The sequence below is a fragment of the Oryzias latipes genome, chromosome 6, assembly GCF_053564925.1.
Source record: "Oryzias latipes strain Hd-rR chromosome 6, Olatipes_Hd-rR_3.1".
NCBI classification, from domain to species: Eukaryota; Metazoa; Chordata; class Actinopteri; order Beloniformes; family Adrianichthyidae; genus Oryzias; species Oryzias latipes.
The window spans coordinates 15,529,837-15,554,620 of NC_136242.1; the positions used below are offsets into that span (position 1 = coordinate 15,529,837).

Consider the following 24,784-nt stretch of genomic DNA (forward strand, 5'->3'; position numbering starts at 1 on the left):
TGTTGGAAGTTAGCATACTCACAGTACGCTTAGTTGTATCAGTCTAGATTTTTTACGTATTGGAAACAAAGTTGGGAGTTACGGGTACTGTTAATATGCTTAGACGGCTAACGTCTCTAGCAAAACTAATGTGTAGTGTGTTACAAACAAGTTCTAGAGTTACTGTGAGCGCAGTTTATCAAGGATAATGACTGACAAACCTATCTCTGACTCTTAAAGCTTAATGCGCGATATAGTTTGGTGAGCCCTATATATATATATATGACGTAATCTTGAAAATAGACCATTTATTGATGGTTTTATCTGGTGCGCCCTATAGTGCAGAAATATGATAACACATCTACCCCTCTATAAATCTGCCAACTAAGTGATAGTGCCAGTAAAAAAACTGAATTTCTCTAATAATTGGAAACCATGTTTGGAGTAATGGATGTTTTAGGGGTGAAATCTCACCATCCAAGCGGTGACAAAATCTCCCATCCATGTCCCCACTGCAGCAATCTTCATAAAACTCTCATTCCTGATTCCCATGTATTCTGTCACCATGTGAGGCCTGCAAGGAAAAGAACCAGAGAGAACAGGCATAAAATATGTAGCATCTGAAGAGGGATGTAAAAGCAAGTAGAACAGATGGGGAAAGCAGGAGCAGTGTCAGAAAGAACTGAGGAAAAATGGTCGCTCTCACTAAGTATCTAGATGCTCACCATCATAGTCAATCAATAAAAACCTAATCCTGGGAAAACAATGAGTGCTGCCTCTACATTCCACAAAGCCCCCCAGGATTGTCAACAATTTACAGCAGCACAGTGGAATTTATTGTCGATCACCAGCTTCATTTGGTCCTGCGGTGTTTGGCAAATTTGTCCAACGTCTAGCTGATTTCGAATTACTGCTGCCATCCAAATAAAATCCCTCCTGACAGACGCAAACCCTCTACTAGACACGCCATTAGAGAGCCAATTCCACATGCAATAGTCTTTGATAAAAAATGACATGCTTTCTTTGAGCTCATCGTTACTCTTTTGTCCCAGAAAAGCAGGGGCTTTTGTTCAACCCTACGAGCCCACCAACACTCGATTTTCTCCAGGTAATGCCAGAGGGAGGCGGGGGGAAGTGGGTCAGTCGCTTCCTATATGGAACTTGCCAGGAAGAAAAGGAGAACAGAGGGGAGCGACGAGACCTGTTTGATCTCCTGGCAGCCAGTGTCTCAAAAGCCGAGGAGCAGGTGGGCGCACTTCGCCTCCCCCAACAGGTCACGCTCATGAATATAATAGATGGCGATGGATAGGGCTCAGGCGGTGCTGTCAAGGGGTCGTGTTTGAAGTCAATGGTTCCATTCATCTTTGTTTTCCCTGGTAATTTTCTGGCCACAAGCACAAAACAATAAAAAATGATACATATTGCACATATGGGCTCCAAAAAAAAAAAAGTGCCTACAATCTTGCTGAAGTAGAGATTATTTCACATAAATACATTTACTCCTCTGTGGTTTATTTTCGTAGCTTCCCTTAGCAGGTTGCAGTTACAGTTCCATTTGGTGCGTTGTCAACCTTTTAAATGAGTTGTCGTCAAACAAGTCAAAGCAATATGTTGAGAACCGGTGGAAGACAACCATTAGCTGAAGCAGGCAGAATGAGTGTTAATTTTTCATTAATGATAATTGTCCGCGCCTTTTCATGTGTGCTGGCCCTAATTTTAATTCAGGCAACACAGACCAAGCATGACTAACAGTGAGCTGTCTGCCACCTCGATACTACAACCGAGCCGGAAATATCCCTCATCAGAAAAATAAATTATGTGTCACCTACGAGGCGTCCATTTAACAGATCTGGCAGGGTTTTATTGACGGAAGTGTGCAGCCTGCAGCTGAAGTATTAGCTTACTTAAGTCTGGAATAAAAAGCCCTTGATTGGAATGGCGATTTATATCTGCATTAAGTTGGGTGGACATTCAGGGGTTTGGCCCTGCTCCAGATTCCAAGGAGATCCCATAGGGAGTCATTTACCCGCAGTGGAATTCTAATCGATACTTCTGGAAATGCTTTCTAGGCCAGGTGCAATGTTTGAGAAAAAAATAAATATCAACTCTATTCTGCTGCCAGCCTCTGCCCTTCTCACATTTAATTAAATAGATGTGTTTCCTTCTCACTTTGAGAACTCCTTTTTCCTGCTTGTGGAGCACCTATGATGAGTTTGGGGACTCTTTGTAATGCATGATCAGAGGCGGAGGCTCCTGACTTATTCATGCTGGCTGAAACTTTAATGACCTTTAGAGCTGGATGACCTAATGAGAGAATTAGGTGTAATGGAACATTGGTACAGTAGCACCATGAATAATCAGCTCCAAAATGGGTCATGTGGCCTAATCATAGAGCAGTTTGCAAAGTTGGTGCCAACTTGGCCAGCTCGGCCGCTCTGACCCTCTGTGGAATGTTATCAGGTTCCCCACATTTGTTCAAATATAATATTCCAGGACTTTTAGAGCTTTTCCAGCAAAAAACGAAGAAATTACAATTTTATGCTACAGAGGACAATAAATTACACAGTTTGGACATCACCCCTGTTTGACTTTTACAAGTCTAAAAAAGACCACTTTAGTAACTATAGTTAATACATTCACAAAGAAAACAGTTTTGTTTCCCTTTATTATTAAGTTAGCTGAGATAAAAGCTCCAACTGAAACTATATCACTTTTTTCTCTTAATTATGTTTTATGCACTGAAAATTAATTTCTATTTCTATTCTGTTTTCTAGTCAATTCTTGTGTTTTCTTTAAAAAAAAAACAAAGCGCTCGCTGTTATGCTTTACAACATATAACGGTATGGAGAAAAAAAAATACATTTTGATTATTTCTATGGTGCAACACTATAGTCCGAATAGAGTAAAAAAAAAAAAAAAAACTAATGTTGATTAATCCTGCAAAGGGAATTTTTGCCTAAAAAGAAGACAGCTCTTTTCACAGTTTGTGTTGGAGGAAAGATGTAATTTGCAAGCTTTTTGTTCTGAAGTGTATTTGTGGAATGCATGCTTTTTGGGTTTGTTTGACATACAAAAGATTTCTAAAACTACCCCAACTTTAAAAATAAAACAGACATGGAGACATGATTACTTTTGTAGAGCTTTTCAAATAAACAAATCTGATCTTTCAACATCATCCATTGAAATACATTGAAAACAGTTGGCGGTAGCTCCTCCATCTTAGCATTTGGGGCGTCTAGTTTATGATAACATTTTTGGACAAGTGTCAAACAGCAAATTCACTGCACGTCCAAATTAGTATTTCAGAAACCAAAAAAAAAAAAATCAATTTTTAGCTAAAAAAATCATTTAAAAAAACTGATTCACACGTTGATGAATCCATTCTCCAATGGTAAAACTGATTCAGAATCAGTTTAAACAGTATGCCACAACCCTAAACTAAATAGACATTTAATTTATTTGACCACAAAAAAATTTTCAGATAAGGTCAAATCAATAGAAACAAACGTTATTTTAATTTAGTATTTGGTATTTTAATTTAGTAACTTAAACCAGCTTTGAGGGTTTCTCTTTCAAGTCTGCAAATATTTCTAATTATTTTCCCCCTCAGTTCACCTGTAAGTGCACATTGTTACACCAATTTTTTTCTTTCATGAACATCTTTTTTTGTGACATAGAGTAAAATGATTTAGACCCTGCAATAACTGGCTGACATCTCCCACTCCATAAAACGCTGGACCCACTCAGGACATAAAATTGCAACCTTGACTGGCTCCCCATTGAAATGCAATGTTGGTCTCCTTCCTGTGCACTACAGTGGCTAATGCTGTACTAAGTGTTCACAACTGGGAGCAGTAGCAGTTACTGGGAATGCTAAAGCGTAAAATAAAGTCTTCACTAGCACTTTACTATCTCCCAGGGGAGATTAAGCCCAAGTTTCTATTTTACATTCTACAAAGAATCATCCTTGCAGCACTAAACTAGCAGGTGACTCCTCAGTCTCTATCTCTTTTGTGGCTTGGACTCCCAGTAATTATCATCAGGGCATTACCCTAGATATGATATAAATATTCAGCTTGTCCCATGGAAATTATGAAATGCCAGCTGCATAGTGAGATATACAGTATGTCCCACAAATGGCTGAAATTTGTTTATGTCCATTAATTGTAAGGTTCGTGACATAAAATCCATGGCTTTTGTATCTTAAAATCTATCTTAAACATGTCCTACACTATGCTGCTGCAATCACAAAGTGTGTCAGATGACAGACAAGTTTCTGTTTGACAAGTTTCCTACTTTAACACCAATCCAAAAGTACCAGATGTGCAGTTCCTCAAATCTCCACTGGAGGCTAGTTACACAGGAGAGCAAATTCCTCTTGCCTTCTACGTCAAAAGGTTTAACTTCAAACCAAAAAAACCTATCTATAATAGTTTTTAAAACTTTTGGGTTTTTATTTTATCCATGACAACTGACCGTAAAATCTATTTACCGGTACTGTAAATGCGAACTGGACCAAGTGAGTCACCCACAGAAAATGACTTGCTTCCGGCTCCAACTAAATCAAGTCAATTATTTTTGTTCACGTTTCTACGGCAACCACCTTTGTTGAAAGTCTACACCCCTACCACTTCAAATTGGGCTCAGGAGAATCTGTCCATCAAACGTTTTGAACTTTCAGCGTGTGACTTAAATAAATAATACTTTGATTGGTATACTTGTGTTTTGCACCTTTAAAGTGTCAAATATATTTAATGACTGTACTGACATAACGTGCAGAGGTTGCAGAACAAAAAACGTAACAGCACATCTTTTGTACTGTAACAAATCTCTCGAAGTGCTAAAAAAAAATTTATATTATAATAATAAATAAATAAATAAAACTCCCAGTACCACACATACAAATAAAATGAAGTAACACCTTGTAAAAAAGTATCCATCCATCCATCCATCTTCCTCCGCTTATCCGGGACCGGGTCGCGGGGGCAGCAGTCTAAGCTAAGATGCCCAGACTTCCCTCGCCCCAGCCACTTCCTCCAGCTCCTCTGGGGGAACCCCGAGGCGTTCCCAGGCCAGCCGAGAGACGAGTCTCTCCAGCGTGTCCTGGGTCTTCCCCGGGGCCTCCGCCCAGTGGGACATCCCCGGAACACCTCTCCAGGGAGGCGTCCAGGAGGCATCCGGACTAGATGCCCGAGCCACCTCAACTGGCTCCTTTCGATGTGGAGGAGAAGCGGTTCTACTCCGAGCTCTCCGCGGGTGGCCGAGCTTCTCACCCTATCTCTAAGGGAGCGCCCCGCCACCCTACGGAGGAAGCTCATTTCAGCCGCTTGTATTGGGGACCTCGTTCTTTCAGTCATGACCCATAGCTCATGACCATAGGTGAGTATTGGAACGAAGATCAACCGGTAAATTGAGAGCTTTGCTTTTCGGCTCAGCTCTGTCTTCCCCACAACGGACCGATACAGCGACCGCATAACTACGGACGCAGCTCCGATCCGCCTGTCAATCTCACGCTCCGGTCTTCCCTCACTCGTGAACAAGACCCCCAGATATTTAAACTCCTCCACCTGGGGTAAGGATACTCCACCCACCGAGAGATGGCAAGCTACCTTTCTCCGGTCAAGAACCATGGCCTCAGATTTAGCGGTGCTGACCCTCATCCCAGACGCTTCACACTCGGCTGCAAACCGCCCCAATGCACGCTGGAGGTCCTGGCTCGATGAAGCCAACAGGACAACATCATCTGCAAAAAGCAGAGAGGAAATCCTGTCGTCCCCAAACCAGATCCCCTCCGGCCCCTGGCTGCGCCTAGAAATTCTGTCCATAAAAACTATGAACAGAACCGGTGATAAAAGGTCAGCCCTGCCGGAGTCCAACATGGACCAGGAACAGGTCTGACTTACTGCCGGCTATGCGAACCAAGCTCCTACTCTGGTCATACAGAGACTGGACAGCCCTTAGTAAGGCACCCGGACCCCATAATCCCAGAGCACCCCCCCACAGGATACCACGGGGGACGCGGTCGAATGCCTTCTCCAAATACACAAAACATATATGGACTGGATGAGCGAACTCCCACAATCCCTCCAGCACCCTAGATAGGGTGTAGAGCTGGTCCACTGTTCCACGACCAGGACGGAAACCGCACTGTTGTTCCTGTATCCGAGGTTCGACTATCGTACGTAAAAAAGTACCATGATGAAAAGGAAGAAACTACAACTTTTAATACATTATTTTTATTATTCTTGGAATATGCATTGTAATGTAACATAACATAACATAACATAAGATTTCTTGCTTTCTTGCTTGATTTATTGATTGATTGATTGATTGATTTCAAGCATTGTAGTCAAAGTAATAAATAATTTACACGGATTAATCTAATTTAGAAATTATGAAATGTATAGATTAAAAAAACACAAAACAAAAAAACTTAAATTAAGTGCAGCAATGTGCATCTTGGTCGCACATAAATACGTGTGAATAACATCTAGATGTGAATAACATCAGCAGTTCAGCACAGGCCGCATGACTTTGGGAAATCTCATGCGAATAGTCACTTTCTAAAAAATATACATCGATGAACCAAACTAGCATGCTTCTTGCTTGCACCACTTCACGTTTCCCAGCCTGATTTTTTTCTCTATTGAAATGTGATTACTAAGATATGAAAGGTGATTCCTCTGGATATGATTATTTTGCTGTCATAAATTTTGCAGTTGATGACAAAAGATTACGTCTCCTTTTTTGATTCGTTGCGGACTTATTTGGACCTTGTCTTTTCTTCACTCAGCAAGACGTGCAACATTCAATGGATAGTAATGGTGTAAGTGTATAACGTTGTATGTCATGTGACAGCCAATCCAGTAATATTTATCAGTGGACTTTAGCTTGAAGAACAGTATTCTGAGGTAACATGACCTCGAGGCCTGAGAATCTTTGCAGACAATTAGATGTCATGTGAGCAGATTAAAAATGTTAACGATCCAGTGATAATCAAATTCGTGGTCTTGGTGTTGCTCAGAAGGGATGTTCCTTTATGTTTGCAAGAAATGTGTGTAAATAGAGCCCTTGGTTTCTAGGGCAAAGACAAAGAAGTTAAAAAAAGAGGTTACTAGCAGGAAATCTCTCAAACCAGCACCTCTGTAAAGGTGAGGTCTGTCCATTTTGACACAGATGGCTTCTTCACCCTTCTTTTAGACAATTTGTCAAATCTGTCCAGTTTATGTACTTTATAGTGTACTTTCTTCTGTAAAAAAAACAAAAACAAAGACCGTGCTTCTGCATTACCAGTTTTCAGCATGGAACAAGTTATCATTTGTATCAATACACCACAGACCATACAGCACAAGGTGAAAGAACATCAGTGACAGATATACCAGAAGTTATAAATGCAACTTGCCAAATTCCAGAGCAAACTATTTTTGGAAGAACAATAAACTCCCACCTCAAGACACTAGGGCTGAGTGGATGGATGGAGAAAAATCTCTCTGACAGGGAACTCACGGAAATGGCATAGAAAGTTCTGTCCAAAGGCGTTATTGTTATCATTACATCCGACCAAATTCTCGTAGGGGAATTCATTATAATGACAGAACCTGCTATAAAGATAAACAACCCCCCTAACACTGATGCAGAACAATGGAGGATTAAGGTGTCAGTCACTGTCTGAAGTGCCAAAGCACCTACTACCAACCTCACCTCAGAGGAAAGAGGAGCAATACATCTATGCAGACCATACTGTATCACTATCCTACTAGCAGACAAAAAAAAAAGATGTACACTGGTCTTAAACACATCATATTATAACACAAAGGTCTTTAACCTTTCTTGACACTGACACATACAAAACCCACCAACAAGCAGAAATAGAACTTCTTTATTATGTCAAAAATATAGGAGAATAACCGATGCATCCATTTCCTAAAACTGCCTAATCCTTTTTGGGGTCAGGGTTGGTAAGCCCTATCAAGCCACAGTTGGATGAAGGCAGGGTACACCCTGGAAGGGTCTTTAGTCTATCACAGAAGAGAAGAATAACATTATCAGCTGTATCAGCGGATGTCATCACATGTATTGATGGTCTATGCTATCCTAGTGCATTAAGGAGCGCTCTGATCTGTACATTCGTTAGAACGTAACAACTCCTCCGCTAAAGAACACACAGCACAGAAGAGCTACATCACGTCACGATTCTGAACTTCACCTGGACCTCAAGGACAATAGAGAATCCTTTGAAGACAATAAAGAACAGGAAACAGCATGGTTTGAAAGAGGAGTCAAGGAGGTCATCTATGTCAAAATGGGAAAACCTTGAGACGAGATGCACAAGCCTGGTTTACCATCTCTACCCAGGAGAATCGTGTGTCCTTCACACTCCCCCACCAATTAACAGTAAACAATTACCTCAGAGCCATACCAAGTAACGTCAACCAATTGCATCATTGCATCCATTCATCCATTCATCATTGCATCGTTGCATATGCTCACATAATGTCTAACACCTCTGAATTAGTCAGTACATAAACAACATGAATTACCCATCAGCAGCTAGATCTGAAGAAGCTATTTGGATGGGAAGCATCCCGTGGTCTGTAAAATTTCCCACTCCAGTCATCTGTTGATCGAATTTCAAAGCGTTCCCAGTGGTCTTTTAGTTATAATTATGCTGTTTTTATCCAAAATGCAAAAACCTGTGTTGTTTTTTTCAGGACATAGTTTCTGCAGAGTAGTCTATTAGAAATAAGTCTCTAGGTTTTGAATGGGACTGTTGTGGCAGGGTAAGCCCGCCCCCATCATCCATCTGCTTACGCGTTCTCCCGCTAGCATAAAGCCCCTCACAACATCTCAGAATGAATTCAGTCATTTGAACAAACAAATACTCAGAAATGCAATTTTAGGCTCAATTTTCTTAACATCTGTCCTCCATTATCAGAAAAATTTCACAAGAAGATTCTAAAAACATCAAAAACAGAATTTTCATCAAAGTGGATCTTTGATGATGATCAGTTAGGCTATTTGTTTAATCTTCAGCTCCTCACTGCTTTCCACCTTCTGGACACTTTGTATTTACTATATAAAAAATGCCTGTTCAATGTCAATTCAACATCAGTTTATGTATTGATGATTAACATGTGCACACTGTATCCTCAGCGGAGTGCAGTCTTTATATTTCCAGCTGACATCTTCTGCAGCCAAGGTTAAAACTCTTATTCTTGTTAGCTCTTGAGTATATGACTTAGTGTAAGGCTACATGATGACCTTTGCCCCAGGACTCAGGAGATACTCAGAAACCTCTAAGCTCAGTGTATAAAAGTTTTCTGCTGTATTTACAAGCACTCATTTGAAGATTATGTCACATATAAATAAAAGATTTGAGTAAAACCTGCTCTACAGTATTTGAGCATTGCATTTAGGGCTGCACGATATGAGGAAAACTTGCGATATGCGATATTAGTGATCAATATTGCGATAACGATAAATTTGCGGTAAATAAACAAATAGAAAAATAAACAAAAACATCATTCCCATTTCATTGCAACAGTTTAAAAATTATACTCCAAATGACCCTCATCGACATGGGGGACAAACGTCAGGGTGGCTAACCCTGGTCCTCAAGAGCCTCAACCCTGTCAGTTTTCCAATTCTCCCTAGACTGCTCGATAATGATAACCAAAATCAGGTGTGTTCAGTCAATCAGGATGTGAAATCACTTGAGTCAGCCAATCAACAGCAAGCTGGTTAAGGAGAGCTGGAAAACAGGCAGGGTTGAGGCTCTTCAGGACCAGGGTTAACATAATAGGCCTCCATCTGATTGGTCAACAATGGGAAGGCGTCCATCTGATTGGTCAAAGCATAAAGGGATTTATTTGATTCGTTAAATGCTTCAAGCTGCTAGAAGATTGTTTTAACACATTTTGGGTTTGCGATTTATTGCGATATTCGCCGCCTTTTGCGATATGCATATTGCAGAGCTGGATATTGCGATAACGATAAATTTGCGGTATATTGTGCAGGCCTAATTGCATTAATACTATTTTCTTTTTCAAAATAACAGCAGAAGGATGGAAATCTTTGGTTTGCAAACTGCATATAGTTAAAATATTAACTCCTAATAGTAGTAATAGTAACAAAAAGCATAAGGTTCCCTACCACGGGTATTTTACCAAAAAAATCATGTAATAGTCAAAGTTTGCAGTTTTCATAGTTGTCTGTATCTTTAAGATAGAAAATAGGCTGAGTTCAATAAAACCAATTAAATAACTTTCTATGTTGCACTGATCTTTGCCTCATGTCACTAAAGTATGTGCTTCAATATTCATCAAAAAATCAAGTTCTTGCTTATAATTTATGGATTGTTTGACATAAATGCCAAAATATCCACAGTATCAGCAGGACAATAAACTGTAGAACAAGAAACGAAAATAGAAGACAGCTCAACATTTCCCCTAAAAAATAAAGTTTTTCCATAGTTTTGAAGAAAGCAATGAAAAGAAAGAATACATCGTGACATAACAGTATTTCCTTTTTTCCAGGCCGGCTTATTTATCCTCTTGTCAGAAATTGTGTGATATATTTCTGGTCCCGTCTGTAACTATGTGCAACAGGAGGCAACCGCATACTCCAACATGCTATTTACTTAGCCTCTCGTCCCTGGCATTACCCCGGCTTAGTGCCAGACAAGCAAACAGACACAACGAGGGGGCTTGCACACATACAGCACAAAGGATGATGCAAACAAAGGCAAAGGCTGTTATACAGTGGGATCTAATCCCGCTGCGTTCAACATTCTACACGCGACAATCTCAAGTCTTCATTAAACTTATCCGCCAACTGCAAACACTCAGGGAAGTGACTCCTCCTCTTAACCTGACAGGTATGCTTTGATGCACAAATTTACTTAAAAAGAAAATATGTCATAAAAAAGCTTCCAGTCCGCCCCCAGCTGTTTCCATTTCCCCTCTCATGTATTACCTCCCTTTCTCCAAATTATCCTTGATTAATGTGTGCACCACGCATTGGGCCGTCCTAATTAAATAACTCGGAGTAATTAGGGGCTGATTTCAGCTGGTAATGGTGCCGTAAGATGGCGGAATGGGGTTTGTGCAGCATGACAAAACATCCGTGAAGCCCGTCCAACTCCCTGGGCGGTCACACTCTCGTAGTTTCACACAAACAGCCCACGACTAATCTGACAGTTGCATTAAAATGCAAATAGCCCAGATGTGAGGGATTGGTAACAAGTAAGGATTACAGTTCCCAAGGAGCCTCAACGGTCCAAGCTTTTTGCCCCCATCTCTGATGACATTACCCGGTTAGCAGGTTGATGGGCAGTCACTTGGAATTGGCTGGCATAATACTGGCTGACTTTGCCGGACGTGTGTATGATTAATGACGTTGATTAACCTGTTTTACATCACTCCATAAATGCTTGTCATGGGAAAGAATTTATAACCCTTCATCAGAGGATGTTTGCTGCACTAATGGCTCAGTTTATCGTCTTCCCTCATAAATGTATCTTTGGTTTTAATTAAATCAAGCTCGGGACCAAATGAAAGGTCAGAGAAAATGAAAGCATATTAATGAGAGCGGAGCGCGGACGGCATACAGCATCAGGTCAGGGAGACAGCAGGAGGACAGACACAAACCCCACCCCCATGGCACACACCGCCATGAAAGTGGTGTGAGACAGGAACAATATGTTGCATGTGTGTGTGTGTGTGTGTGTGTGTGGAGGGGAGGAGGGGGTCACATCCAGCCAATAGCAGAGCATTCCCCTGCAGTGCACCATCATGGCTTGATGTCAAAGCAGCCGGACTCAAGCCAAAAAAACAAACCTTTTTTTTTTCTTTGTAAAAAACTCTTGGCAGTACAAATGTACCTCACAGCAGCTGATTCTTTCAGCACAAACGAAAAGAAGCACCAGCAGTCACTCCCACAGAGGGACAGCTGCAGCCACAAAGGAATATTTGTACTTCTCCTTTAGGCTGTGAAAGAATTACAACAGCTTTTTTGCTGCAGGGGGAGAGGACGGCTGGAGAACTGAGGGGAGTTTTGCGAATAGGGTTTGGACTTAGATGAAAAGATTTAAGTTTCACCGCATCATCAGAGCTGGAGATTTCTCCTCCCATCATTCCTTGTGCTCTCCTCCATCCCTTCTATCACCTTGTTTGCCCAAGCTGCTGCATTCCTGCCATTGCAGCTCCGAGCCTGTGTGATTTTTTTAAAAAAGAAATTGCGCACTGCTCCTACATGCCGGTCTCGAACAGGGACGTGAGCGCTAATGGATTTTGGCAGAGTCCTGGTCCTTGGTGGACACTCTGCTTGAGCAGGAAGAAAACGAGCAGGAAAGAGGGATGGAGGAAGTGGGTGGGAGAGCCAGTGCAGGGACAGCTCAACTGCTCTGGAGCTGCTAGATTCACTCACTTGACAACAGCTCCATCTGTCTTTGCAAAAAGAGCCTTACAGCACGATGCTTATATCACACAACCAAACCATTGTATGGACTGCAAAGAACATATGGCACACACAAAAATCCACATTTACTATGCTTCCTCAGATGTCAGAAAACTTCACTTTGAGGCAAATTCCAATTACTGTGGTTTTCGGACTACAAGTCGCACCGAAGTACAGTATAGGTTGCAGCAGCCAACAAAAAAGTATAATATAGGAGAAAGTCACACTTTTAGGAGAAAAAACACTTCCAAACAACTCCGACACTGTTTTGATGCAAGTCAAATTCGATCGTTGATGCCTGTCACCACGTGTGGGAGAAGCTACAGTGAAAAGTTTTCAGCCTCATCAATACATGGACTGTATATCTTATTTACAACGCACAGAAGACACGGATGATGTTGAGGGATCAGGTTTATTCATTTTTAAGAGACTCTACAAAAACATCGCGTCTCCATGTCTGTGTTCATGAGATCCTTCAAAGACTTTCCCAGTACAGTGAGCTTCACCGTCTACTGCAGGAGCTGCATCTGAAGGAATCTGTGATGATTGCTGAGCTGCAATTATCTGTGAGGGAACAGGCTGCAGACAAAACGGCGTCTGACATCGTCGACTGGAGGTGGAGGTTATACACCTTAAACTAACTTTAACCCCAAAGTGTTCAGACTTGCAAATAAATTCGTTTTTTAAATTAAAGTTTAAAATGGGGAAATCGCAGCGGTAACGGTTGGCAGTTAAAATATTTTAACGAATATGGGAGGCCTTCCAGTTCCGGTCAAGGACTTCTGGTTCTGGCAGTTGATGTCTTCGGTATGGTTGTCTTGAATTATCAGAAGAAGGAAAAAATAAAAACACTAATAATAATGTCTCGATGCAAAAGATAAATATTTTAAAGTTCATGAGATCAGACTGAGCGCCGCTTCTTCTTCTTCTGGGTTGCTAAATAATAATTCACACACCTGCAGGACTCTCAAGTGGTTGTAAGTGGGAAAATAACGACTATATGAGCCCCTCCCCTTTTTTTTACCCCCAACCAAACTAATCAAAGACGAAAAATATGGTAATGGAAAAAAAGGCCCAAAGATCTAACTTTCCCTGAGCCAGACACATAGGTAGCCTTTCGCTCAGCTGTCCACTCACTTTCTTGACCAAGAAGAAACAACAAAGAAGATGGATGTCTGCGTCAACCTTCCCAGCCAAGTGACAAATGGGGTGGATACACAAATTCATCCCTTCAGCTACAGAAAAACGGACCATCTTGTCTGTAGCAGTGGGTTAAAGCCTTCAGCACATTATAAGCTGATTGACATTCCTTGTTGCTAAGGAAAGATGTTTTCCTTGGCCTCCTCCTTGACAGTTTGTATCTAAACAGTCACCTGCCATCCTGCCCTTTTTTTTTTCCACTTGCAAAATTTCTGCAAATCGCGCAAACAAGATTGAAAATCATCTGTCTGTGACCCCGTGTCTCTTAGGTTGCCTTCAAGGACATGTTTTCCTTCCTCTGGATGGACACATTGCAAATGCATAACTGAATTCCTGTCAGGAGGCTGAAATGCGACTGACTGTCAGGCTCTAGTGTGCACACAGCGGTCCCCTTACAGGTGGCAACAGACACACATAAAAATAAAAGAAACAGAAAGCAAGACACAGACTAAGACGACAAAAAAAAGGGGGTTTTCTGCCAAGGGGTGTCAAAAATAAACCACATTTATGAGAAAATAAGTAGTGATCCTGAAGGTGATCTTTCAGAATGAACCGCATTCTCCTCGACAGCACCTACCTGTGATTTAAAGCCCGGGCTGATGAATCAGCCTGGTATTGAGTCTCTTATCAGGCGCGACGCTAAAATCAATCACTCCGGCTAAAAGGAAGCGCGCTCTGGCTCTAACAAATGGGGGGGCACAGAATGGGGGTGGGAGGGCAGAGAGAAGGAAAGATTGAATGTCTTACTTCATATTCCCAGCCATCAACAGGAAAAGGTTGTAGATCTGTGAGAAGATGAAGAGGAAGAGGATGGTGCTGAAGAACATGGTCATCCAGGAGCCATGATCCTCGCGGAACATTTTCAGCCGCAGGTATCGACCTAAAGGAAGCACGACAAGGTCACTGCTGTCAGAGTTGGCTCAAACAGCATATTTAAAATGTGCTAGAGGGAGTAACGTGGTCGAAGAATCCGTGACATCTTCTGAGAAAGTATCTCTTCTAAGGGCAAACAATTCCTCACCACATGACATATTCATACACACATCTTTTAATCTCCTCGATTAACCTTTTTCTCCCGATGCAAGTTCGGCCTGATGTCGGAAATGATTCAAACATTTAAAATTTGGAGTTAAGCCTTAAAATCCTAGTAGAGAAGATCTCTCTGCAAAGCACAAGATTGATTCAGATAAGCAGCCTTGCGCACTGAATACACAATTGAACCCATTTGTACTCTGGTGGCACTTCCTGGCAGATCTCATGAAGACAAGATGGTTTATTATATCCCAGGTGGCTTGTTGCCATGGTCTCAAGTAGCTTTGGTGGCACACAGAAAAATAAATTCATGTACCCTTAAATCAAATGGACTCATTTCTTGCGTGGTGAAAATGTAATTACTCAGAGTTCTGGGAAATAGGTACGTGGGATACAATTAGGCACCCACAATGCAATTTTACACCAACTGACATGCCCTGCTGCTCATACAATTGCGACGACTTACTTTGATCAATTTGCATATTTGTTAATCAGACCTGAGTCAGAGAGATTTGGGAATTAAAGTTTATATACATAAAATAAGATGAGAAAAGTATTTTTTTTGTGTCACAATGTTGAAAATGTAGGTTTTAAATAAAGATTCAGAGCAGAATGAGCTCTGGGGCTCCCAATGAGGCCATCAGCAGACCAAAGGGTGCTTCATAAAAATTACAACATATTTTCTGTAAATTATTAATCACTCTGCTGCTCTTTTCTCGCCAACATCTTAACATTAAAATGTTTGACATGGGCAAAAAAAAAAAACAACCAGCTACCTTAAAAGTGAGATTTAGACGGGTTTAAAAGGGGCTGAATTGAAAACAAAACATCATCATCTTACATGCATGCTATTTTTTTTTTTTTTTTTTTTTACCCATGTCTAAGTAGATTGAAATACCTAATTGTATACATTTGTTGACATTATTGCTTTATATGCTTAACAGGGTTTTATGTCCAGTCAGAACACACATAGTAGAACACTAATGAAAACCAAACAATGGATGTAAAATCTGCAATGCTCTATGTGGGCATGTGTCAGAAAAATCAAGAACTTTCCATTTTAATCTATTTTTAAAGACCCACTGTGATGCAAATCACATTTTGTTCTTTTTAACATGTTTCTTGGGGAATGTTTATATAGAAAAAACTAAGCTTAAAATTGAATTTCTGAGTATGTCTTTATTCAAATCATTGTAAATCAGGAGCAGATGAAAAATGTGGTTAGAAAAAGATTGTGGTTGAGACGTAGAAAATACAAATGGCCGGTCACAATCTCCATTCTGATGCATCCACTTGTAGACGACTAAATCCATGTAAATAGCTCCAATATTGTTCACCATTTTTGTTGCACCGTTAATGTTAGGCTGGGGGTGTGAGGGGCTGTATAGTGGGAGAGTGTGTAAACTGATGGGTGAAGGGAAGTGGGGGCGGGCTTGCTCTTCACCAGCAGTGCCTCTCACAGTTCAGAGACACATTTCTAATGAACTACTGGTGCTCTGCAGAAACTATGTCCTAGAAAACGACACAGTTTTTTTTAAATTTGATCTAAAAATGGCATAATCGAAAGACCCCTGGAGTGCTTTTATAATAGATCAAAAGATGATTGGAGTGCAATTTAACTCTCATAAATAGCTTTATATATTATATTAAATTTTAGTAGTGAGGTGCCAGAAATGTAAAGAAGATGTTTTTTTTTTTAAATATCTAAAGTGGCATTTTTAGGAAATGATTTTCAGGAAGGACAACATGAGAGAGGCCCTCTAAACCAAAACAGCTTCCACAGCATTCTGTGGCGCTATGCAGGATCCACTATATGTGCCTTGTTGTTCAGGGATTTATCCTGGAGCAAGCTAATGACCCCACAAATAACTCCAAGGAATTCAAGCACTACCTTGATAAAAAAAAGAAAAAAAAGAGCAAGACTGAAACCTTGAAAACATAAAGTGGGCAGAATAAAGCGATAGTTCACAGAACAGTGCAGCGGTGTGAACACAAAGAAAAGCAGACTGAGCACTTTTGTGATTTCACTAAAAGTTTCAGAAAAAAACGTTCTAAATTTGTATTACTCAGAGAAGTAAAAAGAAGAACAAAATGGTAAATTTGGTCAGAACAACTTTTACAGATTACCTTGTTTTCTGCAGTATAAGGCACATGTAAAAGCCTTCATTAAAAAATATAAACAAATCACAGAGCGCCCTATATAGATTAATTCTAGTTGTTTTTCCTGATGTTGAAGTGATTTTAACAGGTACTACATGGCCTCCTGTCTGTTTCTGCAAACAAAACCGGATGTTATTGTAAATATGCTAAAAGTGTTTCCATTGCACTTTTGCAAAAATGTCAATTTCGTCAATTTTCAAAATTGTCGTGTTTTCTATTAGGCAAAGTTATTATCACAGATCCAATTTGCGCAATGTCATAGACAATACTACTGCCTCTTTCGTCTCACTTAATGCGCCTTATAGCTCAGTGTGCCTTATAAATGACATAAATTTGAAAATAGCCCATTCATTGACGGTACGCCTTATTACCTGGTGCGCCCGATGGTGTAAAAATAATATTTTTTCTTATTATGCCAAAATAAGAGTAATCTTATTTTATAAGACTAAATGTAAAATGTCTTTAAACAGAGTAACTCCATTTTATGAACAGTTTGGGTTATTTTTTTATGAGAAAAATATAACTAATATGTCTATAGTTTTGTACAGTAAAATGATGTCTTGAGCTAAGAGAAGAAACAGCTAAACCAGTCTCCTCAGAGAGTTAGAACTGGAGTGGATCACTTGTGACCTAAAGTGTTACTGTTGGATTATATTTGGGAAGGTTTCTATTGCAGCCAGAGGGGGTGCTCTCACTGATTAAAGTAGATTCTATTTTACGGGACCTCCACAGACCCCAAGTCTCCAGATTTAATCTCCACAAGATGAATGGGGGTCTTGTTTTAGTCAAATATACACTTTAAGGATTGATCAAACATTTGCAGCCATACATTTTTTTTTATATAGCATCATATAAAGTATCCGATTACTATATCATTCACAAGAATGAAAAGTCATTACTGTTTGTGTAAAGGGAAGAAAATTGTTGCCAAAAAAACAACTGGTGTCCCGTTAACATTAGGCAGCGACTATACAAAAAATTGTTTAGTTTTTCCCAGTGTAGTACATTTCAAAATCCTCTATGAAATACCTAGAATACCTCTGCTTCAACCTGAATCAGTTTTTAGCTGACTGCTCACACAAAAACCCCCTCGCACCACTTCATTTGTGACGGCTGTGGTCCGGCGCCAGAGGCGTCCATCTACCCAGGGGCAACTCTTTTGCCTTCCCGTTCAGTCAGCATCCCTTTCATTCCATGCTCTTCAGACCACTCGCTGTGTTTTTGTCCACGTTCACGCTGACAAACACAGCCGGACAGGCAGCGAAGCACAATGCTCTATTTTTTCCCCGACCACCGCCGGCCTGGCTCACTCTTCAATAGTTTCCCGTGCTGGTCGGCCTCTCCTCGCTGGCATTTAGCTTTGTTTTCTTTCTTTTTTTTACCAGGCACAAACACAAGAGACCTAAAAATAAAATGCAGAGATTCCTTAAAAGAAAGAGTCGGAGAACACTAACAATGATTTTTACTCCTGCTGGAAGTTCAAATGCTTTTCTCAGAAAATTAACCTGCGATTAAATTAAAAAGTCGTGGTTGTTCACCTACTTAATACTAAAGTCAATATTTCATTTATAACAAAAATGAACGCCGCGTGTGGGTGTGCTGCTTGACCTGGTTTACCTGCGTAAAAAAGGTTTTTAATTCAAATCCCGGCTGAGTTCTCCCGGTGGAGCCTGGATGTGTTTTCTGCAGGTATTTATATGTGAAAAAATATTTTGTCTTGGCACCAAAAGAAACCACAACAGAGGAAAAGGTGACAATATTTGAATACTTTTGAGCCTTTTTATAATCAGCTTTTAACACCATCAACACCAGTCCTCCAGGTCAACCTGCTAATGTGCTAATGTTATGGATGAAGGACTTCTGTAAAGACCCTCCACAGCAGGTATTTTCAATGCTTTCAGATCCACAACAGTGGCTCCCTCACAGTTCTGTACCCCATTCTGTTTTCTGTGTGCACAAATGACATTACCTGCAGGAACAAGAGAATGACACGTGTAATTTATGCAGATGAAAGTGTCCTGGTTGCACATCTGAAAGACAACAGGCCCTGATAGAGCACCAGCGGGAGGTTCACACCCCGGCACAAACCTTTATTGAGACCTCCCTAAAGCTCAACATCACAAGCTAGCAGGTAAAAAAGGTACAGAAGTTCAAATGCGTCATGAGTACGTCGGACTAAATGAAGATCCTGATGCTACATTCCCACCGGCACTCGGTAACCCGTGTTCAAGCAACCACGTTCAATGAAAAGTCTATGTAAACAATTGTATACGCGCTTTTGGGGCTTCCATGTTCAGAACTCTGGTGTTCACTAGGCAGGTTTTTAAGTCTGTTTCTGGGCTCTCTGTAAAAAACTCACAGCCATTAAACACACATTTGAAGTTAAACCCGTTGAACTTTGGCCAATCAGGAATGCATTAAGTCCTTTAATCGACAGAAGTGCCCACCGTTCGTAAATGATCTGATCGTGGAGGACAGACTAATTATTGTGGTTTGTGGTCGGCATTAATTATATGAAACTAAGCCCTTCATATGTCCGAACAGAGCTGTAAACAAGCTAGATTTGTACCACCTCCACATCTCACACCAAGCCTCTTCCAACTGTAGGTACATGCACTAGAATCAGATAGCGATAGTTCAAACAGTCAACACCATATGCTAAAAGGGCATTCCTGAACATGCAACACATCCCCGGTTTGAAGACGGCATTAGAAAAAAGTAAGAACGTCTATATCTTCAATGAAAACTGAAGATTTTTGACATTTTAACTCTACAGATCACTCATCGAATCCACTGACTGATAACATCTCCTCCTGGTAGGACTTTCTTACCTACAAGCACAAAGAAAAACTCACCAGAATAGTAAAACATGTCAGTGAAAAAGACTCAACCAATATTATTTCTCTGTCTGAACAATATAAAGAAAGCCATCTGCCCCTGCATCACTGCTTTAGGCAGGTGATGCACAAGCCCTCTGGCCCGGAAAGATTTGTCACAAGAAATATTTTATTGCATCTGCAATAATCACTTTAAATACTTCACAACACATCAGCTATGTGCTTTTTGCTTTTCTGTTGCTATCAAGCTTTTCAATGATTTATGTTTTTATACATTTGGTATATTTTAAATAATTTCATAAATGCCTGAGTTAACAGTCTTTTATTTTGTTGAACCATTTTAAAAGAAAAAATGTCTGTTTTTATTAAGACAATAAAGTTTTGAATTTTAAATTGAATCGCTTCAGGGGAAAAAGATAAGACGCAGGTTTTACTCAGTGCTACATCAGAACTCATCACAAAGGCAAACTGTAAAGGCTCAGATAGATGTAATGTTTGTTGCAGCAGATCTGACTTTTAAAGCAGTGTGACATCAGACATGGTCAAACTGCCACAGCCAATGAGGACTGGATTTAGTGAGGAGTGACTTAGGACTATTTATCCTGTCCGTTTGAGTCACTGGACCCCGCTACTGTAAAAGATCTGGTGAGGAGGAGACTTGTGAGCATGTCTGCAGCAAGGCCAGGGAACAACAGCAACAACACAAGTAGACAAGAAGACTGTCACCTAGACACAGAATATGTTGTGTTGCACAGATTATGCTAGAACCAAACGAATTTATCCAAAAGTGGTTTTATGTTTTCAACATATTTTAAAGGCTGACACTGTTTTTTTTAAGGTAGACTTTCTCTCACAGTGGAATTATGTCTCCATCTGCTGGTGATATTGGGAAATTACATCACACAACTCTATAATGTTTTTGCTGGTTTTTAAAAATAAATCGTCACCGTTGTTTCCCCTATTGATTGTTTTGATAAAACTAACAAGATACACAATATATAAAATCTACAAATCTTCATGCTGTTACTCGAATATGTAGCCTCTTGCTCACATTCTATAGCTATCAGTTTTGAAAATAGGTGAGCTTCAAAGGGTCATACTACAGCTTTTTATGAAAAGAGGGAAAAGAAAGAATCATTTGACCGCATCTGACCAACCGTCCCACCCACGACTCAAATTTCTAATGGACTCCTGCCGCTCTGCAGGAACTATGTCCTAGAAAATGACACAGATTTTGCCTCAAAACAGCATAACCATAAAATGAAATTTAAAAAAAACATCAGAAATAATTCGAAAGTACATCAAAAGATGATCGGAGTGCGACTTTAAATTAGTTTATGAAGGTACCTATTTAAGGCTTGATTTATAAGTAACAGAAACATCAATTCCATGTATTTGAGACTACGTCTTAGTCCATCTTTTTAGTGATGGATTGTTCTCGGGGAAGAGGTGGAATTGGGATTCAGCTTCACCTTTCCCAAGGAAGCATTATCTGTCACCGTCTGGACTCTCGAGAGGCAGACGGATGGTCTGCTTCCCTCAGTTCAAGTTGTGTTAAGCAATTAAGGTGTTTAAAATAATGCATGTCTAGTCTGTAGTCTCCTTCTCTGTTAGGAGAGATTCAGGGAAATGCTTAAGTTATAAATCACCTGATTTACGGCCGCAAACCACTTAAGTCGAGGAGCCATTTCAAAGACAAAACAATAAAAAAAAGCTACCTTTTATTGGATGTGTGCATTAGCAACCGTTGATCAGCAATTATCTGCACTGTAATTGTCCCTAATCATCCACGTAGTGCAGAAGACAAACACACACATGAAACCTCCCAGCGGCAGCAGCTGCAGGCAGATGCAAACAGCTGTGGAAGCCCGAAGATGCTCCAAGAGATGAGCAGTCACTGTTTAAAAAGATAGTAGACAGCCTGGCTCTTCAGTGCACTCAACTTCATTCTGTCAAAAGCAAAACATCCTTTTATTTTGAAAAGTTTTTCCATTTACTATTTAGTTGTTATAAAAAAAGTTTGCACAAAAATTATATAAAGCACATCTGCATGATTACTTTTCAAGTAAATAAAACTTTAAAAAAAAAGAAAAAGCTGCTCCAGATACTGTAAATAGCCCTTAGCTAAGGGGAAGGCATGCAGATTAAGATCTATTCTACAAGATAAATGTTTTCCTCTAATTAAGTAAAATCTGCGGCTAACATGATGAAGGCAACACTTAAGCAGTCGGTCTTGTTTAAGTGGTTCCAGCACACAGTTGAGACCCCCCCCCCCCCCCTCCTGTAACATTGGTGACAGTGAAGACAGCTACAGTAAATAGAAAAGGCACTTAGAGGGTGTGGGTGAAAATACACCCGGAGGGCAGTGCTTGACAAGAAAGTCAATGAAACGGACAACAGCTTGCACTTAACTGAGAGTCATTAAAACCTTAGGAAAAAAATAAAAAACACACATTTACTGCACATACACCCCCTTTGGTAGGAAAAAGATCAGATGGTGAGCTGTAGAAACTTTCTAACACAACACAGACATCATAGCAGCATTTTGATTGACCTACAACATCGACATCGGATCAATACAGCTTGAAGCAGCGCATGAAAAGACTCACCGAACATGACATTAGATCACAGCTGCCCGGTCTGCACGGTCACAGCAGCACAGCAGTGATTGCTGTGACCTTTTTTGGTCTACACTGGTGGGGGGCACACAGGTATCAAAGGAGCAACAAAAGGTGGGGAATGGAGAAAGGGGCAAGCACCAGCAAACCCAGCGCAGACACTTTTATTTAGAAAATGTAGCTTGGAATTTGTTTATTTTTTAGAAACATTAAAGTCATCTTTTGATCTTTCTTTTAAATTATGATCATGAAATTTTTATCCACAATCAAAAGTCTATGTTGTTTTCTAGGACATAGTTCCTGCAGTGTGGCAGTAGTCTGGAGCAACCCCGCCCCCCGTTCCCCTCCATGTTCCTGAGAGCTCAGAGCAGGGGGCTTGAGGCCCACCCAGCGTATTTTCTGTGTATATATCTAATACGTTCTTTTTCAAACTGCTTTTTTTTCATCTTCTCTGAAATCACAACAATTGAATAAACGGATGAAAAGAATAATATTTTTCTTGATATATGTCCTCTATCATCAGAAAATTACAAGACAACCTGACTGCAGACAACAAGTTCACATCCCGTCCCCCCTCCCCATTTCTGACTAAAAATACACTTTTTTTTTTTTGAGTCGAAAAACACTAATTTAACTTGACTTCTCTGTCAAAACCTACAATGCTCTTTGAGTCTGTAAGCGACTTTGCTCCGGTAAACAACACTGAATTTTCACCAATATGCAACAAGTTACTAACATAGTGTTGCAAATCAGTACGAAATCGCTTCTCTTCGCGACAGAATAAGCTGAGTCACGTTGATTGTGTTAGGGATGGAAAAGTTACGGAATGTAAACACTGGAGCTAAAGCTCCGGTGTAAAAGGGTTAACAGTTTTACAAATCTGAGCCCTTTTGTTAATATCCTATTGGAAATACATTTTTTCTCCATTTTAAGCTCACCTCCATTTAAACCTTCTATACACATTTAAAAGTTTCAATACAATTAAAATTTCAGCATCCGGCTAATGATGTCTGGGTGCCATCTCGTCTGAAGCCAGGTCCCCCTTGAAAAATACCACAAGAAGATGTTAAAAACAAAGAACATTTTCATGGGAAATGTGTCTTTAAATGCATAAAGTTTCATCTTTGGCCTGCCACTGAAAGGTCATGGCAAACGTGACGCAACTGTCAAGTGCATATTTCTAGTGCTTTATGGGGGGGCCTGCCTTAAATCCATCACTGTCCAGATTTCAAACCAAAAATACCACCATCCTGTGGCCATGTCTCAGCTCAAATACAAATACAAGCAGGGCTGCCGGGTGAGAGTGTCTTCTAATCTTCTATTTCTAGAAAATATGACTGTGTCCCGAGAGCAGGTTGGCTCTGTAAGTAAGCGCACAGATAATAAATCAGGGGTTGAAAGTGACAACGGAAGTCCCTCCACAGGGACGTGACTGCATGAAGAGCAGAGATTGCACTCCTCTGCCAAAGTAGTACTTCCAGTAAGTGGCCCGGCAGATCATGTCATGTTGTTATTTATGGCCTAGATGTAGACCACAACGAGCCATATATTGGTGGTAAAAATGTTGTTTTTTTTGGCTTTTTTTCTCGTTTTGCCAGCACTTGGCTTCGTCTTCATGTTTCATCAACACATCTACTTCAAGTCGTAAGCATATTTTGGGCCGCCGTGGTGGAGCGGTAGGGCGGTCAACCCCTGATCAGAAGATTGCAGGTGTGATTCCCGCCAAGTGTCCTTAGGCAAGACACTGAACCGTGGAAGGTTGGCACCAGTGTTTGACAGCGGAACCGCCATCAGGGTGTGAATGGGACTATGACTGTAAAGCGCTTTGGGTCTTCAAGGAATGTAGAAAATCGTAAAAAAGTATACGCCATTTACCATATTTCTTTTTATCTTTGCTGCAATCTAAAAGGTAGATATTGTACAGTATTTAATCAAAGTCAGATCATTTTGGCCTCCATTTAAATCATTCACCAATGTTTTGTCTGGATGGGTTATTCAGTACAGCTCTTCGTATCTCTGACAACCTAAATCCAAAATGCTACAAAAATGAAATTTTGACGCTCCATGGTGGTCATGGGGTTGCTGGAGCCTATCCGCTGTTTGGCGAAGGCAGGGGTACACCCTTGAAAGGATAGCCACTTCATCACAAGGGGAACTTCACATCCGAACAGTAAAAAAAAAAACTGTCCAATAATACAGTCTGGAAATGCCTGCCTCCATTGGGATGATGTCTTCAACAGTTCAGCATTCTTGTCTCTCACTGCTAAGTACAGTACTAAGTAAATCTACTCTCAGCTAAAACACATTCACACAAAGAAGTAAAAACACAGTAGGGCAGACACACACACACACATACGCACACACAAAACAAAAGCTTTCACTTACGCCACCCACCACTGCACTCCCACAAACTGCACCTTCCAATCACATCTTGCACTAATCCCAAAGGGCACTTCTCTCTACAGACGTCAGCCGTTCCAAAATGATAAACGCATGACGGAG

General features: G+C 40.5%; 1 protein-coding gene across 4 annotated transcripts in view; it reads right to left on the bottom strand.

The window, feature by feature from the left end:
* Positions 1 to 24,784, bottom strand: part of tmem117 (transmembrane protein 117) — a 53,234-nt gene that overhangs the window by 18,643 nt on the left and 9,807 nt on the right. For all 4 annotated transcript variants that reach the window (XM_078949303.1, XM_004069903.5, XM_078949305.1 and 1 more), the window contains 2 exons: positions 14,383 to 14,515; positions 454 to 553 (listed from right to left, as the gene is read on the bottom strand). In XM_078949303.1, coding sequence (XP_078805429.1) covers positions 454 to 553; positions 14,383 to 14,515 — 233 coding nt within the window. The remainder of the gene's footprint in view (positions 1 to 453; positions 554 to 14,382; positions 14,516 to 24,784) is intronic.